The following is a 15,148-nucleotide window of genomic DNA, read 5'->3' as shown; positions in this document are numbered from 1 at the left end:
TCGCAAGTGCAAACGAATAGACAGTTCCGTTTACATATATAATATTTATTCTTTCGCTTGAAACAGTTCGCGTGAATAAACAAAGAACCCGACATACAGGAAATAAGCTTTGCTATAATGATAACAATACTGATTAAAAAGACTGATTGGATATAAAAATTTCCTTCTTTCCGCTTTTCATTTGTGTGTATATGTCATTTTTCACACACATTATATATATATATATATTTTAAGTTAGCATATATAGTACCGCACATATAGTATGAAAGTTTCTCTTGATGAAAAAAAAAGTTAAAGAAATAATGTACCCGTAATTTTTTATGTTAGAAAAAAAGATTAATTTGTTCATATTTTCTTTTGAAATATCCAAATAGATTAAATAAAGTGGAAATGACATAGTGGAATTGACCATCAGACTCTTATTTAAATCGAGAATTATCAGATGCTCGATATATCTCTAAAAGCGAGAATTGGAATATTCGTCTTTTGATACTTTCGAAAAATCATCAGAGTTAATAGGCGAATATATTTCGGTAGGAAGTAACACCGTGTAAACTCCGATTTAAATTTCGCGCGAGAACATAATTCGGAAGAAGTAAATCACACTGAAATAGTTGCAAATGAGACCCGCTTCACGCTATTAGAAGAACACGATTTAGAAAAAGTAAACGCCAACTTTCAAAGTGGCGCGAATTTTAAAGTATATATTTCTAAATCAATATCTATCAATAATAAATGTGTACATTTTTGATGGTTTTAAAATTAATATTCTATGCAAAGAAAGTTTGTTACAAATATAATTAATATATTATTAATAAAACTTATAAAAAAACATTTTTCTGAAAAACGTTTTAAAAATGAATTTATATAAAAAGATATATTGAATATAAATTTTTAATTCAATTAACATAATTATTATTAGTGGGATAGCTAATGTAAATAATTAGGTTATTCATTTTTCAGCTTTTTTTCATTATTCGAAAGAAAATGATTGACTAATTATCGCGCCACTCTCTATCGCAAGAATTTGAGAAAGCGCACGCTGCCGATAAATCGGCATATTAACAGGTAACTATATTTCGACAAGAGGTTAAACGAACGAACGAACTGAAGTAAGCTGCTAATGCAGATTTCAAGATGTGAATTTCCAAGCTTTGATATGCTGGTTCGATATTAGATTAGCATGATTTGACAAGAGGTTATACGCGCCGTGAATTTGGCGCGAACTTTTAAAATACACTGCGGCGATATATTGATTAGAATATATTTCCTTAAAAAAAATTACAAAAGTTTAGCCATTTATTTAAGTATCAGTTAACAATACATACTCGATACAATTATTATATTTGATAATTATATGTATATAGTCAATATTAGTCAATTTCTTCAAAAATTTTCTAGAAAAAAAAGTATTACAAAAAATGTTAAAAAATTATTAAAAAATTCAAAGCTAAAGGAAATAATGGATATTGATAAATATTTGTCACGAAAACTCTTTATTTGTGATAAAACCGTCTTACCTAACTGCTTTTATTACATCTAGAGAATAAAAATAAGATATCAAAGTAAGTGGGTATGTGTGTGAAAATGTGTAAGCGTGTGAGAATGTGTATATGTGTGAGAAAGAATGTGTGTATATACACAATCACAAATAAAAACATCCGTAATGTACATTTTTGATAGGTCCTATCAAATTTTAAAACTTGTTTGTCGATAATTTCGGAACTTTGCGACGTACAAATTATATATTATATACATATACGAACTTATCTGTGTATGTGACATTATATATACATTGTTACATAATATACATTGACAACTATGGTTCAAAGTGATCTAATTAATGTATTATCATACAAAAAATAATTGCACTAATAAATTGTTGTAAATATTTTCGAGGTCTAAAATATGTGCAACATATGTTACTAAATTCATTGAATAATAGTTCTGATTGCTATATTATTTCCACTTAAACAACAATCATCACACATATACGAAAATGTATTTCTACAATTTATGTAAAATAATAAACAGCTTTGTTCTAAAATCCAATTATTTCCATAGATAATATATATAATAATATATATAATAATAAAATACAAATCTGAAAATTATGAAAGACATTAAATGATATTTTTTTACTTAAATTTTCTTGCATGCTCATTATATACTTTTATTTTATTATAATTTTAATTAATTTTTTCGCTGTTTCTAAAATGAACGTACTCAATTCTTATACAAGCAAGTTGATGTTGGAAAAAAAACAAAGTTATAAGAGATATCATATAACAGAAAATGATGGTTCCACAAGTTTGGAAATGCGTGTGAACATAAATTTTTAAAGTTTATTTGCAATGCAAAGTCTTAAAAGTAGATAAAATTTGTTTATTGTTTATTGTTCTAATGAATTGAGAGTAGATGTTGCACTATTATGAAAAAATATGAATATATTTTGGAATTTTTATATTACAACTATTATACAATGTTTACTTATTTAAACAATGGCAGAGAAATATGTATAATTATCTTTTAATTTTAATTGATACATCCTAATCCATTAAGAACTTTAATTAAAAATATTTAGTAACTTGTGTCCAATATATTATGTTTAAAACATACTATTGTATTTATTATTGCAGTATTGTATTATATTTGAGTGTGCTAAAAATTTAGAGTTACATACCATTATAACTCGAAAACTCTTGATGTAATTATGGTAACATCATAAAAAATAGAATTTTTATCTAATTAACAGCATATTTTTCTATTAAGCTCCATTTTCAATAAAGTAATGATGAAATAGAAGGCTTTGATATTGAATATCCAAAAGGAGAAACGAGCTAATTGAGAGCCAAGCGCGAAAATCGATATACAAATTATTCTTTCCTTTCAAATATTATTTATTGTGTGCAATAAAAGCTATCAGTCTTTTATTGTACTTACAATTAATTCTCATATAATTCGTTTTTTTAAACAGCGAAAAAATAATAAAACTTGTAGTAAAATATAAGTATATAATAAGAAAAATTTAAATAAAAAATATCATTTAATATCTTTTGTAAAGTGTGATGTGTAATTCTCGAATTTGTATTTTGTCATACATTTTATTCTTTTTTTTCATTCGATAATCTATTTTTATATATGTACTTTTTAAGTCTCAAAAATATTTACAAAATTCCATTAGTGTAATCATTTTCTGTATAATAGTACAACTAGAATTTGAAGTATGGTCATCAATGTATATTATTTATTGTGCACAATAAATAATATTTGAAAGGAAAGAATTTCCGCGCCTGCAGTGGCTCAATTAGTCCGTTTCTCTCTTTTGTAAAGAATATTATAAAATTGATAGCGTTAATTAAAATTGAAAAAACATATCATATTGGACACGCCATATATCTCAGCCATACACTAAAAACGATTTCTTTGTAATAATGTTCACAGCCATTTTCTGCATTTCGAAAGATATTAATTTTACTTTTTATCTTATATTCTGCTACTTAAACAATACGATTATCTAATTATGTTTTATTTCCAATATATTTTTAATTTACTATATCTTATTTAACAATATAAGAGATCATTTATAGTAGAGAATGTAGAGAAAGTGAGAAAAAGTTATGAAAAAAAAGATTGTATCATGCATTACATTAAAATATTAATTATATATTTAATATGATACCTGATACAACCATTCTCCTCTTTATACTCTCTCTCTATCTCCTTTTCTCTCCCTCTTTCCCTATTACAAATTACTTTATACTGTTAAAAGTTACAAATCATTCTTGAAAAGCGAATCGTTCTTGCCAAACTTTAGAGCGATGTTTACTTGTCAAAATTGGATTAAGGACAGCCGCGATGGAATTTATACGTCCTTTAAATCTTTCGTTATCCCGTGCCATTTCTTCCCATTGACCTTTCCGAGCTGCTCGATATGCATAATTCCATGTTATCATGACGTGTACAATTGGAGCCGGAGCAAAGCTCACCTGAAACAGAAATTCGAACTCTGAAATTTTCTGTCAATATATGTATATTGCATCTGAATAAGACACTGAAGATATATATCTTATATACAATATTGCTCAATTCCCTAACTTATTTAACACAGTTGATTCCTAATTAACTCAAGTTTAATTCTTACAGCCAATTCTTAAACTTATTTATCAACTATTGTATACAGTTGTACTGATAAAAGAGATAAAAATATAATTAAAACATTCTCTAACTACATATCAATCAACTTTAATTATGACATCAGAAGCAAAAAAAATGACAAGAAAATTTGTGTGAATAATTCCTACAATATACATAATGCATGATATGCTATCAACAAAATTATTTTAACAATTTTAATAGTCTCTATCATAATTAATCATTTTACATTAAACAAAAAATTTATTCTAAATTTTTAGTTCATTGCAGTTTGATATTATTTGACATTTTTGACACATCGTAGTCCAAGATGGTGAACGTAACAATTAAAAGTTTTTAATTACCTTCTTTATTGGTATTTCATTGGTTGATTCCTCGCTATCTTCATTTTCAATTGTCGATTCGTCTTCTGTTGAGCTGTTTAATGCTGTGGGAGTGCTCGTTTTAATATAATTAAAATTATCGGTTATGCAATTCTCTTCTAATTCAGTGTTGAATATTATGCAAAAACTATCTTTAGTATCTTCGGTATCTTCGACATTTTGTGAAAATTGTAACTTATATCTTTTGCTATTATAATCCTTGCAATGATCGTTGATTTTCTTCGAAAAATTATATATATCATGTATTCCGGTCGAATCTTCTGCTTTTTGCTTTGACGATTCGTCGTTGCTGGCTTCAAAAACTATAAAACTATCTTCAGAATCGGCGGAAGAACTCTCCGACAATAATCGCGATCGAAATGTATTTTTTTGCGTATTAGACGTTTCGCTATTACAATCCTCGTGGTAACTGCTATTGATCCTTATAGGATCAACTACATAACGTACTCTTGTATTCTCATATTTCATCATTTCCTGATTCTTAGGAGATTCATTTTCGAAAATTATAAAACTATCTTCAGAATCGACAGAAGATTCCGACAATAAGCGCAATCGGAATGAATTGTTATGCGTATCATATATTTCACTGTTACAATCCTCGTTGCTCTTCATCGAAGAATCAAGAATATGATACACTCCTGTCGTGCATTCCTCCGCTTCCTGTTTTGGTGATTCATCATCGTTGGCTTTGAAAACTATGAAACTATCTTCAGAATCGACAGAGCTCACCTGCGATTGATATAAACTTTTCTCTGTATCAGACGTTTCACTGTTACAATCTTTGTTGCTCTTTGTCGAAGGATCGATTAAACGCACTCTAGTCGGATGTTTCGCTATTTCCTGATTCTTAGGCGTCTGTGGCTGTCGTTTCGCAGGCGTTACATCGAAAGAACTTAATATGACAGGACTAGTCCGCTTTACGAACAGAGCACCATCCGGAACATCGTAACCATCTATATCGTCCAAGATAGCAGATTTGTCATTTAATGTAGGATCGTTTTGTATTCCATAGTATTGTATCTCGTCGTTTTTATAAAGCTCGTAATCCAATTCAATGATCATGGTGAGATCGCGCCTGGTGCGTTCCTTCCGATGTCTAGTTTGACTCACTCCAGAACGTCTGAGTTGACATCTCGCTCTACCGCGACCTCTGCCCATTGCAATAGCGTTGGCCCTTCTTCGGCAGTATCGCTTTGATAAATATGGTTGCTTGACAGCTATTTCCGAATTCATAGAGTTCGTTTTACAGTAAAATCGAGTGGTCAGGCTGTTCCAAGCGTTTCGACACATGACGGACAAACGTTCCGATATTGGAGTTTCCTCGACAGGTTTTACAAGTTCAGGTACATCCGAATGAGAAACTATAAGGAAAGACTTGGCGTCTATGTTAATGTCAACGTCGTTCGAGGCAAACTTCTGGTTCATATCTGATGTGTCTTTATCGGTATCTGTGCACTTTTGTAAATCAATTTCCGTAGGACAACAATTATTACTTATATTATTCAACTTTTCGGTTTCACGAACGTTTGACACAGAATGAGATTCCATTGTTCTTTCATCATTCTTACACGTGATAGAGTCCATTATACTATGTGTGGGATTTTCTTTGATTATATCTTCGTCCTGGTGCGTTTTAATATCGTCAAAATAACGATTGAAGGACAAAATATTCGGGCGATCGACTTTGGTAAACGAATCGACTGTTGTAACGGGTTGCATAGTTTCGTAAATAAGCTTGTTTATGTGTCTAATATCAATGGATGTTTCTTCTTGCATACTCGATTTTTCCATGAATTCAGGCATAGGTCTTATTAGATCATCATTTACGAGCGTTACAGACAATGAATTATTCATTTTCGATAAAAAGATAGATGGTCTACTTAAAAAATTTCCACTAATATACCGATTCCAAACAGATTGGAAGAAATTTTTTCCTTTCGTAGATAATGCATTGTTTGCTCCATGTGGAACGTAGTTTGTAGTATGTGTTTTTTCCATTGTGTCTGCAGAATGCATCTCTTGTATATTGGATTCACAGGAAGAGACTGCTGATGAATGCGAGGCAAAATTTCTAGAGAAGTCTAGATGCAGAGATCCAAGATGTACATAAATCCCTGGCACTCTTACTCAACAGATCGGTATTCCACCACTACTTCTCCGTCTTCTTATAAAGCCTCTGTATGCTAAAAAAAATATACACAATTGATTAGAAAAGAGAATAAAAATATACATATCTATAAACTTAAAAAACTATATTAGAAAGAGTAAAACGTAATAAATTTCAAAATCTTAAATTATAAAATAATAATGTTATAAAAATATTAAAAAATTAATCATTATTGTACTATTTCTTAAAAATGTTATTTATAGTAAAATTATTATAATCAATAATGTGCCCTAAAACCTTTACAATTTTTAAACAATTCACTAAAAATTGATGAAATTCCATTTTATATTTCATCATTAGATGTTTATAGCAATTGCATTATATAATGCATAGATTAACAATCGTTTGAGTGCAAAACTTTTACAAACAATTTATATACATGCATGATAATAATCATACACAGATGTGTACACTTTTTATATATATATAATTAAACACCTCTCTATTCAATATATACAAAAAAATCTAAAATTTAGATATATTTTAAAGTTATTGTATCAATTAACAAATTTGATTGAATGCACTGGTGTGTGCATCAGAATACATTAAAGGCTGTAATATAAATTTACGAAGATCAGTCCAAAAATAAGTTTGCCTATTTCTTTTTCTCCCAAGAAATGATAATGGGCAGACCCCTGGGGCGTTAGAAACTTTTGTTTGGGTATGCTGGAAAGCAGTTTTACAGCTCTCATCAATATGCTTCCTGCAATCATGGAGAGACCTTTGCTTAGCGTGTCCAATTGCGAGATGCGGGCGGTCATTTGATTTTTGACTGCAAAAAATGGAAGTGCAACGGATATCCACCGTCAATTAACAGTTTATGGGGAAAAATGCATGAGCATTCAAATAATTTGTCGTTGGCGCTCAAGATTTTTTGAAGGGAAGACAGAAGTGCATGACGAGAAGCGGAGTGAGAAGCCTGTTATCGCTACCGGCAACACGAATTTTAAATGACGATGGATATCCATTGCACTTTCATTTTTTTGTAGTCAAAAATCAGACCACACACATTTTACAGTCGCACACGCTAAGCAAAGTTCTCTTCATAATTGCAGGGAGCATATTGACAGTTGTGAAGCTGCTTTCCTACCAAACCGTCCCAATATTTCCAGCACCCAAATAAAAGTTTCTAATGCTCCAAAGACCCGCTCATTATTGTTTCTAAGGAGAAAAAATAAGGAAACTTACTTTTGGACTGACCTTGATAGTATAAATACAATAGTATAAGTAATTTGAACTGTAAAATAACTAATTCTGTGAGTTATTATTGTTAGTCATATTGAATTACAATAGTATAAATAATTAAAACAATGAGTTAGTATTACGAGTTATTATAGTTATTCATAATAATAATTCATATTATTTTATTGTTTTAATCATTCATACTATTATAAGAATTTTTTTAGCACCTCTAATTTAGCTAAATAATGAGTTTAAATGACTAATAGATTAAAAATTTATGTTGAGACGAGCAAACATTCCAAAGAAAAAAGCGATCCAAAAAATTTGTTAGCAACAGATAACGATATCTAAAATTACTACAGAAACAATAACAGAAACGAAGAAAAACAACTTTTCCTTCAATACATTCTAATGTTGAAGTTCTATTTCTTTTTCTTTGTTTGATTTGTTAAATTTTAAATATCACCATCTGTTACTAACGACTTTTTTGGATCGCTTATTTCTTTAGAACACTTGCTCGCTTCAACATAATATTTTTTAGTGGTAATCCAGTAGTCATAAATTTTCACTTAAGCTATCATTTAGCTCAATTGGAAGTAAAAAATAGAGAAATTTGGCCGCGCTTTTTATATACTTAATGTGAATACATGCGCACTATAGGGCACACGTGTATTTATTATTCATCTAAAATATGGATCTATATCTATATTTAGTTGTACTTTTTAAAATAGGAAAATTTACTTTACATCGGCAACTGTATTTAGTTAAAAATAATAAATTACAATATTATATATATGCATATGTATGCACGGTATGCATACTTACGAGATATACAGTGCTTGGAAGCGTGACGAATGTGATCGCGCAATAGATATCGTTCACAGCACGACGGCAAGTTCTTCGTAAAATCACGATCTCTGGGTGTAAATAAAATGTTGTTATTTAAATCCTTATTTGCTGTCGTAATAATTCGTGTCGATTTCGCAGCAGCGTCGAGGATTTCTATCGTAGACAAATACATTTTTACAGCAGGCATCTTGACGAGTACTTTAAGCGGCCATTTTCAACTATAGAATGGACCTTTTGAGGCGTAGCACGTAGTACATTCGGTGCCAGGGAGAGGGAATCCACGCATGCGCAAAGCGTAGAGACTCAGGGATGACGATAGACGAGGTGCTCCCGCGTCCCAAAGAGATACAGCTGCAATCGAGAAAAAAATATAATCGATCGATCAAATATTTTTTTTATTCGCTCTACTATTTTCGGAATAAATTTCCCAACATTTCTTTCGAATTTATACACGTGCAATGGTACATACTTGACGTAGACTTTAATAAGAAAAATTTATACCGGAGCCCGAAGCCCCTTGTGTCTAAGTACGTGTCTGTCAAAGCTATCACGTGACCATCGATTAGGGTTAGGTTACGTCAGAAAATTCAAGGGATTTCTAGAAAGTGATAGGGGAATTCTAGATTGTGATTCATGCGATTGCGCGAATCTATTCTAACCTTGCAACACAATGCGCATTCGTACAGATATATTTTGTTTGTAAACAATAAAAATTTCCCTTAAAAAATCGCTGAAATTCGTTAAAATAATATGAAATGTTTCCCTGAGATTTATATTTTGAAGTCACTCTTCTGTAATTCGCGACAATTGATGAATGTATTAATTATATAATTATCGATATCAGAAAATACATATATAAAGACACGATAAGAAAAAATGTGCGTTCTACTTTTTATTTTTAATTATAATAACGCTTTTCTATTAGAGATCTAAAGTTCCGCGGTTTCCTGCTAATAATGTCACGTCAACAATTTGTGAGTCAGATTCGCGCTTGTCTACTTTTGCGGTCGCAGAATATAAACAGAACCGATACCGATACGAAATGCACATGCACAATGCATGCAAAATCTTAATGTTTTTGCTGTTTAAAATTTTTACAATGTCTTAAAATCGCATTGAATCTATTTGACGGTATTTGACAACGATCTTGCACGTGCGAATTATATCACATTAAAATATATACAGTTTTCGTTTTACGACTAATTTGAACAAAATTATTTCGAGCGTGAAATGTTTACATAAAAAATGGAATATTATTTATTCTTTGCAATATATATATATATATATATATATATAATACGGAGGAACGCGTATATGTATAAAAGAACAAACAAATCTATGTTACGAAAACAAGTCACAATATGCCAATGCATATTGTCGTTTTGCAATCTGCTATGTATGAATCAATTAATATGTATAATATCGCGAGATTATGCACATTTCAAAGATACATATATACGCGATTTGCATATTTCTATCATGAACGTTCAACGATAAGTCGCATTTAGGCTGAAGAATGATATTATTTGTATAGCGTTACACAGATTACATTTAATCTGAGCTGATAACTTATCACTTTCGACGATTGCATTGGCACCACGATTAGTGTTTAAAAAAGCTAATAGGAATTTTGAAAAATTTATCTATTATTTCCCCTCCTATCTAAATTATTAAATAATGATGTACACAAAAACATATATATAATATAGTAATAAATTTATTTATTTAGTATATTATTTTGCATTTTCTGCATTTAAAATTTGGAATAATAAAATAACTCTGTTCTTATAGAAAAAAAGATGAGTATGTAGAAATTGATAGAAACAATTCTAAATAAACTCGTGATGGATTGAAACACATTCTAAAAATAACTGGTAGATTCCATGCGTGTCATCAAAATTACTTATTCATAACAATTAGCAATGATACATACGTATGATGAAATATTCGTGGGGATTGTATCATGTAAAAGGCAATATATCCATAATATTTACATTCGTTATACCGCAAAATATATTCGCGTCGAGAAAAAGCTAACATCTAGTTCTACATGCGTAAAATTATTTCATCATCTTTCATTATTTTGTCATCATTCTAATGCTTTTCTTTGTACCAATCACTTGACTTATTCAGGATCAAGTTTAATTTTTTCTTTTGTCACCTTCGTTCTTTGGTCTTTCTCCATTAAACGCACACATACATTCACTAATATAATTACTATTAATGATTCTGTTTTGTGCATCGATTTGAGCAATGTCAATAATCTATTCTATTGTATGGAAATTGTGACAATAAAATGCCTACATTAGAAAGTGAAAGAATGAAAAAAACTATTAGTTTATTTTATGGAAAATTGAAAGTGTCACAATAAAACACAATAAAACAAAATTTTGATTACATCGACATTTCTAATTTTTAAAAAATTTTTCATTAAATCATAATTTAGTATAACAATGTCATATTTGTATTATTAAGGCAATAAATTGTTTGTCTCATATTGTCGATCAATTGTATAAATTAATTTTTCTTATCATAAATATTAGATTCGTATAGTTTCTTTTGTTATCGCAATTCAAATTGTAGCAATGGATAAATGGATTTTGGATAGTTGTCATTTCGCTGTACTTACAAAGGATCAGCGAAAATAATACCATAGTTTTTAACTTTATTGCGAATATTTTACATTCCGCGAATGTTTCTGTCGGCCAAAAGTGAACAGAAATAAATTTACACATGTAACCTTACTATCCTCATTTACATCCAAATCCATCATACAGAGATGACACAAGACGTAATAGACTATCGCGACGCTCAAAGATACTGCACACCAATACCAAATTGAAATTGTTGGAGTATGTCACTCCTTACGAACAACAGTGGTGCAATTAGATTCAATTCTATGCGGGCAACGTTTCCTAGTTTCATTGCGATTCCCCCGCCAATCGCACAGCGAACATTCTCGGTGAAAATCTTCATGTTTTCATTATAGTTTCCTGAAAATTTCAAATATATGTAATATATATATATATATATATAAAATTAAAATCAATATATATTAAAATAGGATATTAAGTAACTAATGAACTGAATGCTAAGAAAATAATACAATGCTCTTAAGCAAAATATCGAGATAGATACGAAAACAAATAAAAATGCACATACGAGTGTGTGTGTGTGTGTGTGTGTGTGTGTGTGTGTGTGTATGTGTGTGTGAGTGAGTGATTATACAATTATCAATGAATTTTTCTACTTTTTTAAAATCTCGCTTTTATTTCAGCAAATCTCATTGCTTCGCGTTGAAAACAATTAAGATTTTAGCAAGTCTGCAAGCAAATCAATCCCTTAAAACATTTAAATTTTTTTTTCATGGTAAAAACAAAGGTATAATTATGTATCGATGTATAAATATCAAATCACTCTTACCATACGTAAAAGTGAAGTTAGACAAATTGCCACCATTGACGAAACCGTGTAGCCTAAACAAATTTCCGAAACTATTACGGCCAGGTCTGAATGGAAGTGGCGTATATACGTGAAGAGCCGCTGCCCAATACATCTCGCCGCCCACGGAATTTCCGTTGTAACGTGGTCCACATCCTCTCATATCGAATCCTCGAACATTCAGCGGACCACCCAAGAAGAAATGGTCGGCGATGCTTATCTTCATAGCGTTATTGATTGCACTCAACAGTCCGGATTGAAGGCCAAGCTGGAATGTCTATTCAAAGATAGAACATTTTTTATAAATTAATCGCGCCTCTGTTCCCCTCCCTTCACCCCGTCTTATTATATTTTTATATAAATTAATCCTGACATATCTCTCTACAAATTTCTGATTATCGTTTTACAATCGATATAGAATTTTTCAAAGACAAATATTCTGTAAGAAATAGTACGATAAGTAAAAACTTACAAGAAACTCATGTGGCGACCAGTTACTTTGCATAGTGAGCTCGTTCTTTAAGAAACCTATGTCACCACCTAATCCAGCTATCTCTGTTGTTAATCGCAAAAGACTTCCACTAACGGGAAATATAGCCGAGTCCCTTTTATCTATTGTCCAAATATGTCTTAACGAGGATTTCAAATTCGGTCCGCACTGTTCTCGAACACAAAAGGCTGCTTGTTTCGAACAAGTTATATTTCTAAATGCAGCTTCATACTGTATATTATGTTTAGAAGTTCCCGTTTGATTGAGCTCCATATCGAAAAGTAATCCTTTATCATTTTGTTTGAAACCAGACCATGGGAAATCGTGTGTCGTGCTAAATATAGTGCCAGTTAATCTATAAATGTAAGAATTAATCCAAATTAATACACTAAATTTAATACATTAATTATGCAAATACGGATGTGCAACTTACACTGGACTGTATAAGCTCTGTGGAAACGGTTTAATAGCAGATACATTGAAGTTGATCGAACTTCTGTTACCATGAGAATACTCCATTTGAATACGTTCTGCTCTCCCGAACAGATTTGGTGCTCTCGAGCTGATAATCAGGGATCCTTCATTGTTCCCGACCATCGTGCTAATACCGCCGACCAAACGTCTCATTTCACGTACATTAAACGTGACCTAATGGCAAATACAACCTAATGAACATTATAAATAAATATACATTTTCACATGTGATATACAGTAACAACAAACTGTATTTAACAAAATGTTTGCGATAACAAAATACGTTTAAAGCTGGAAAATTACTTAGTGTTTGTTGAATTAATGTGTAATTATATAGACCCACTTCTACACCCTCAGGGGTGGCTTCAGGACCTCGACTGGCATCAATGTAAACTCCGATGTGTCTAAAGCATCCCAAAGCATCTAATTTCTCTCGTACTTTGGAAGCACGTACAATAACTTCCTCGAAATTTTTAGCCTTAAACAAGTCCATCACTTGTGGCTTAATTATATCGTCTTTCGTTCGCATAAGTCCATCCACGTGTATTTTGTCGACTCGTGCCTGACACAATAAAAAACAATTTTCAAAATTTTTGAATTAAAAATTTGGTAATCATTAAGATAATTTACGTACTTTAACTGTCTGTAAAACAATACGTTTTGTTTGTACATTTTCTTCTTCCTTATGTATCCGAGTTTTGTTGTTGAGAAAGGTTGGCTGCAAGAAAAAAGATGAAACTTTAACATAAATTTATATCTAATCACATAACAATTAATAATTTAGAAATATTTTGATAAGATAATAATAAAAATATACTAGATTATAATGTAATATATATATGCAGTATATATTATATTACATAGTATATATAATGAAATATAATATGTAATATAGTATATTACTAGATTACATCATATGTAATATAAAAATACTAGACTATGATGTAATATAAACTGCAAACATACAAAATCTCCCACTGGTGATTCATCATGTTTATTCTCATTATCCTTAGGTGACTGATCTAAGCCTGAAGGATTAAAGGGTTCCTGGAAAAAAAAAAATATTAACTCGTTAGATCACATACATATTCCTTAATTAGAAATATATGAATTACGTGAAATTTGCTGCGATATTAATTGTTATTTCCCAAAATTCGAGTGAAAATTAAAATGATTTATGTCAGTATATTATTAGAAATTACTCATTTCCGAGAATCAAATTAGATTTTTTAGGTTATGCCGTAACTTCTAATAATAAATATGTACATACCTTAGCGTGGACAATACCCATTTTATTTCATCGATGAACTTCTTTCGTGATTGTCGTATTAAAATTTCATACCAAAATCAGTGTTGTGATGTTTTCGCAATGATAAAATATAAGGGAAAATTTACAATTTAAATGTTGAAATACAAAAAGAAATATATCGAACACACACGCAAATCATACGGCACGAACAGTGCCATCACCTGTGCGATCGCAGCACTATATGTATCTGTTTTATACAAGGTGTTTAGACATTAATGATAAAATATAAAATATAAACAGCTAAAAGGATTGATATTTCTAAGAATCTATGATGTATATAAATCAAATCAAAATCAGTTAATATATAGTAATTTTTTATTACACTTTCTTTTGTTTAAAATATTTAAGTTGTAAATTAAAAATATATTTATATTTATAATTTATATATTTATATTATAATTTATATTTATATTTATAATTTAAAATGTGTAAATGTAAAATGTTCTTATGATATAACAATATGATGTTAGAAGATCTTTCATTTCATATACAAGATAATCTATAGAAGAAACCTAATAAATCTGTAAAATATCAAAATAATTAATGTTCTATATAATTACGTAAACAAATCTTAAGAGATTCTTCTCAAAATAGTTTAGTCTTTATAAAAAAAATTCGCATTTTTTTTTGTCATACAAAAATATATGTATAATTTTACAATAGAATCTTTTACACCATCCAATGCTAAATATATTTAA

General features: G+C 30.1%; 2 protein-coding genes across 2 annotated transcripts; both read right to left on the bottom strand.

The window, feature by feature from the left end:
* Positions 1 to 1,477: 1,477 nt before the first annotated feature.
* On the bottom strand, positions 1,478 to 9,075 carry Ppp1r15 (Protein phosphatase 1 regulatory subunit 15). Its single transcript, XM_083036957.1, has 3 exons — positions 8,713 to 9,075; positions 4,500 to 6,721; positions 1,478 to 3,989 (listed from the first exon to the last, which is right to left on the bottom strand). The coding sequence occupies exons 2-3, from the start codon at positions 6,552 to 6,554 to the stop codon at positions 3,780 to 3,782; spliced, it is 2,265 nt and encodes a 754-aa protein (XP_082893083.1). The 5' UTR covers positions 6,555 to 6,721; positions 8,713 to 9,075; the 3' UTR covers positions 1,478 to 3,779.
* A 2,306-nt stretch (positions 9,076 to 11,381) lies between these two features.
* On the bottom strand, positions 11,382 to 14,628 carry LOC145935524 (sorting and assembly machinery component 50 homolog). Its single transcript, XM_083036960.1, has 8 exons — positions 14,412 to 14,628; positions 14,108 to 14,188; positions 13,776 to 13,859; positions 13,485 to 13,703; positions 13,101 to 13,315; positions 12,650 to 13,022; positions 12,160 to 12,454; positions 11,382 to 11,729 (listed from the first exon to the last, which is right to left on the bottom strand). The coding sequence occupies exons 1-8, from the start codon at positions 14,430 to 14,432 to the stop codon at positions 11,548 to 11,550; spliced, it is 1,470 nt and encodes a 489-aa protein (XP_082893086.1). The 5' UTR covers positions 14,433 to 14,628; the 3' UTR covers positions 11,382 to 11,547.
* Positions 14,629 to 15,148: the final 520 nt, after the last annotated feature.

Source organism: Prenolepis imparis, unplaced genomic scaffold (assembly GCF_030444845.1).
Source record: "Prenolepis imparis isolate NDT839.2.m4 unplaced genomic scaffold, iyPreImpa1.0 SCAF_4, whole genome shotgun sequence".
Lineage (NCBI taxonomy): Eukaryota > Metazoa > Arthropoda > Insecta > Hymenoptera > Formicidae > Prenolepis > Prenolepis imparis.
Note: the sequence above shows the minus strand (reverse complement) of the source record. Positions and strands in the feature narration are given on the sequence as shown.

What these genes read in the sequence shown, in the direction of transcription:
- Ppp1r15 (XM_083036957.1), bottom strand. Translation starts at nt 6,554, where the DNA reads ATGCATTCTGCAGACACAATGGAAAAAACACATACTACAAACTACGTT. An exon ending in ATGAAATACCAATAAAGAAG is followed by an intron (nt 3,990 to 4,499) that starts GTAATTAAAAAC and finishes TTTCTGTTTCAG; the next exon opens with GTGAGCTTTGCTCCGGCTCC.
- LOC145935524 (XM_083036960.1), bottom strand. Translation starts at nt 14,432, where the DNA reads ATGGGTATTGTCCACGCTAAG. An exon ending in TTGTTTTACAGACAGTTAAA is followed by an intron (nt 13,704 to 13,775) that starts GTACGTAAATTA and finishes TTATTGTGTCAG; the next exon opens with GCACGAGTCGACAAAATACA. An exon ending in CCACCCCTGAGGGTGTAGAA is followed by an intron (nt 13,316 to 13,484) that starts GTGGGTCTATAT and finishes ATTTGCCATTAG; the next exon opens with GTCACGTTTAATGTACGTGA.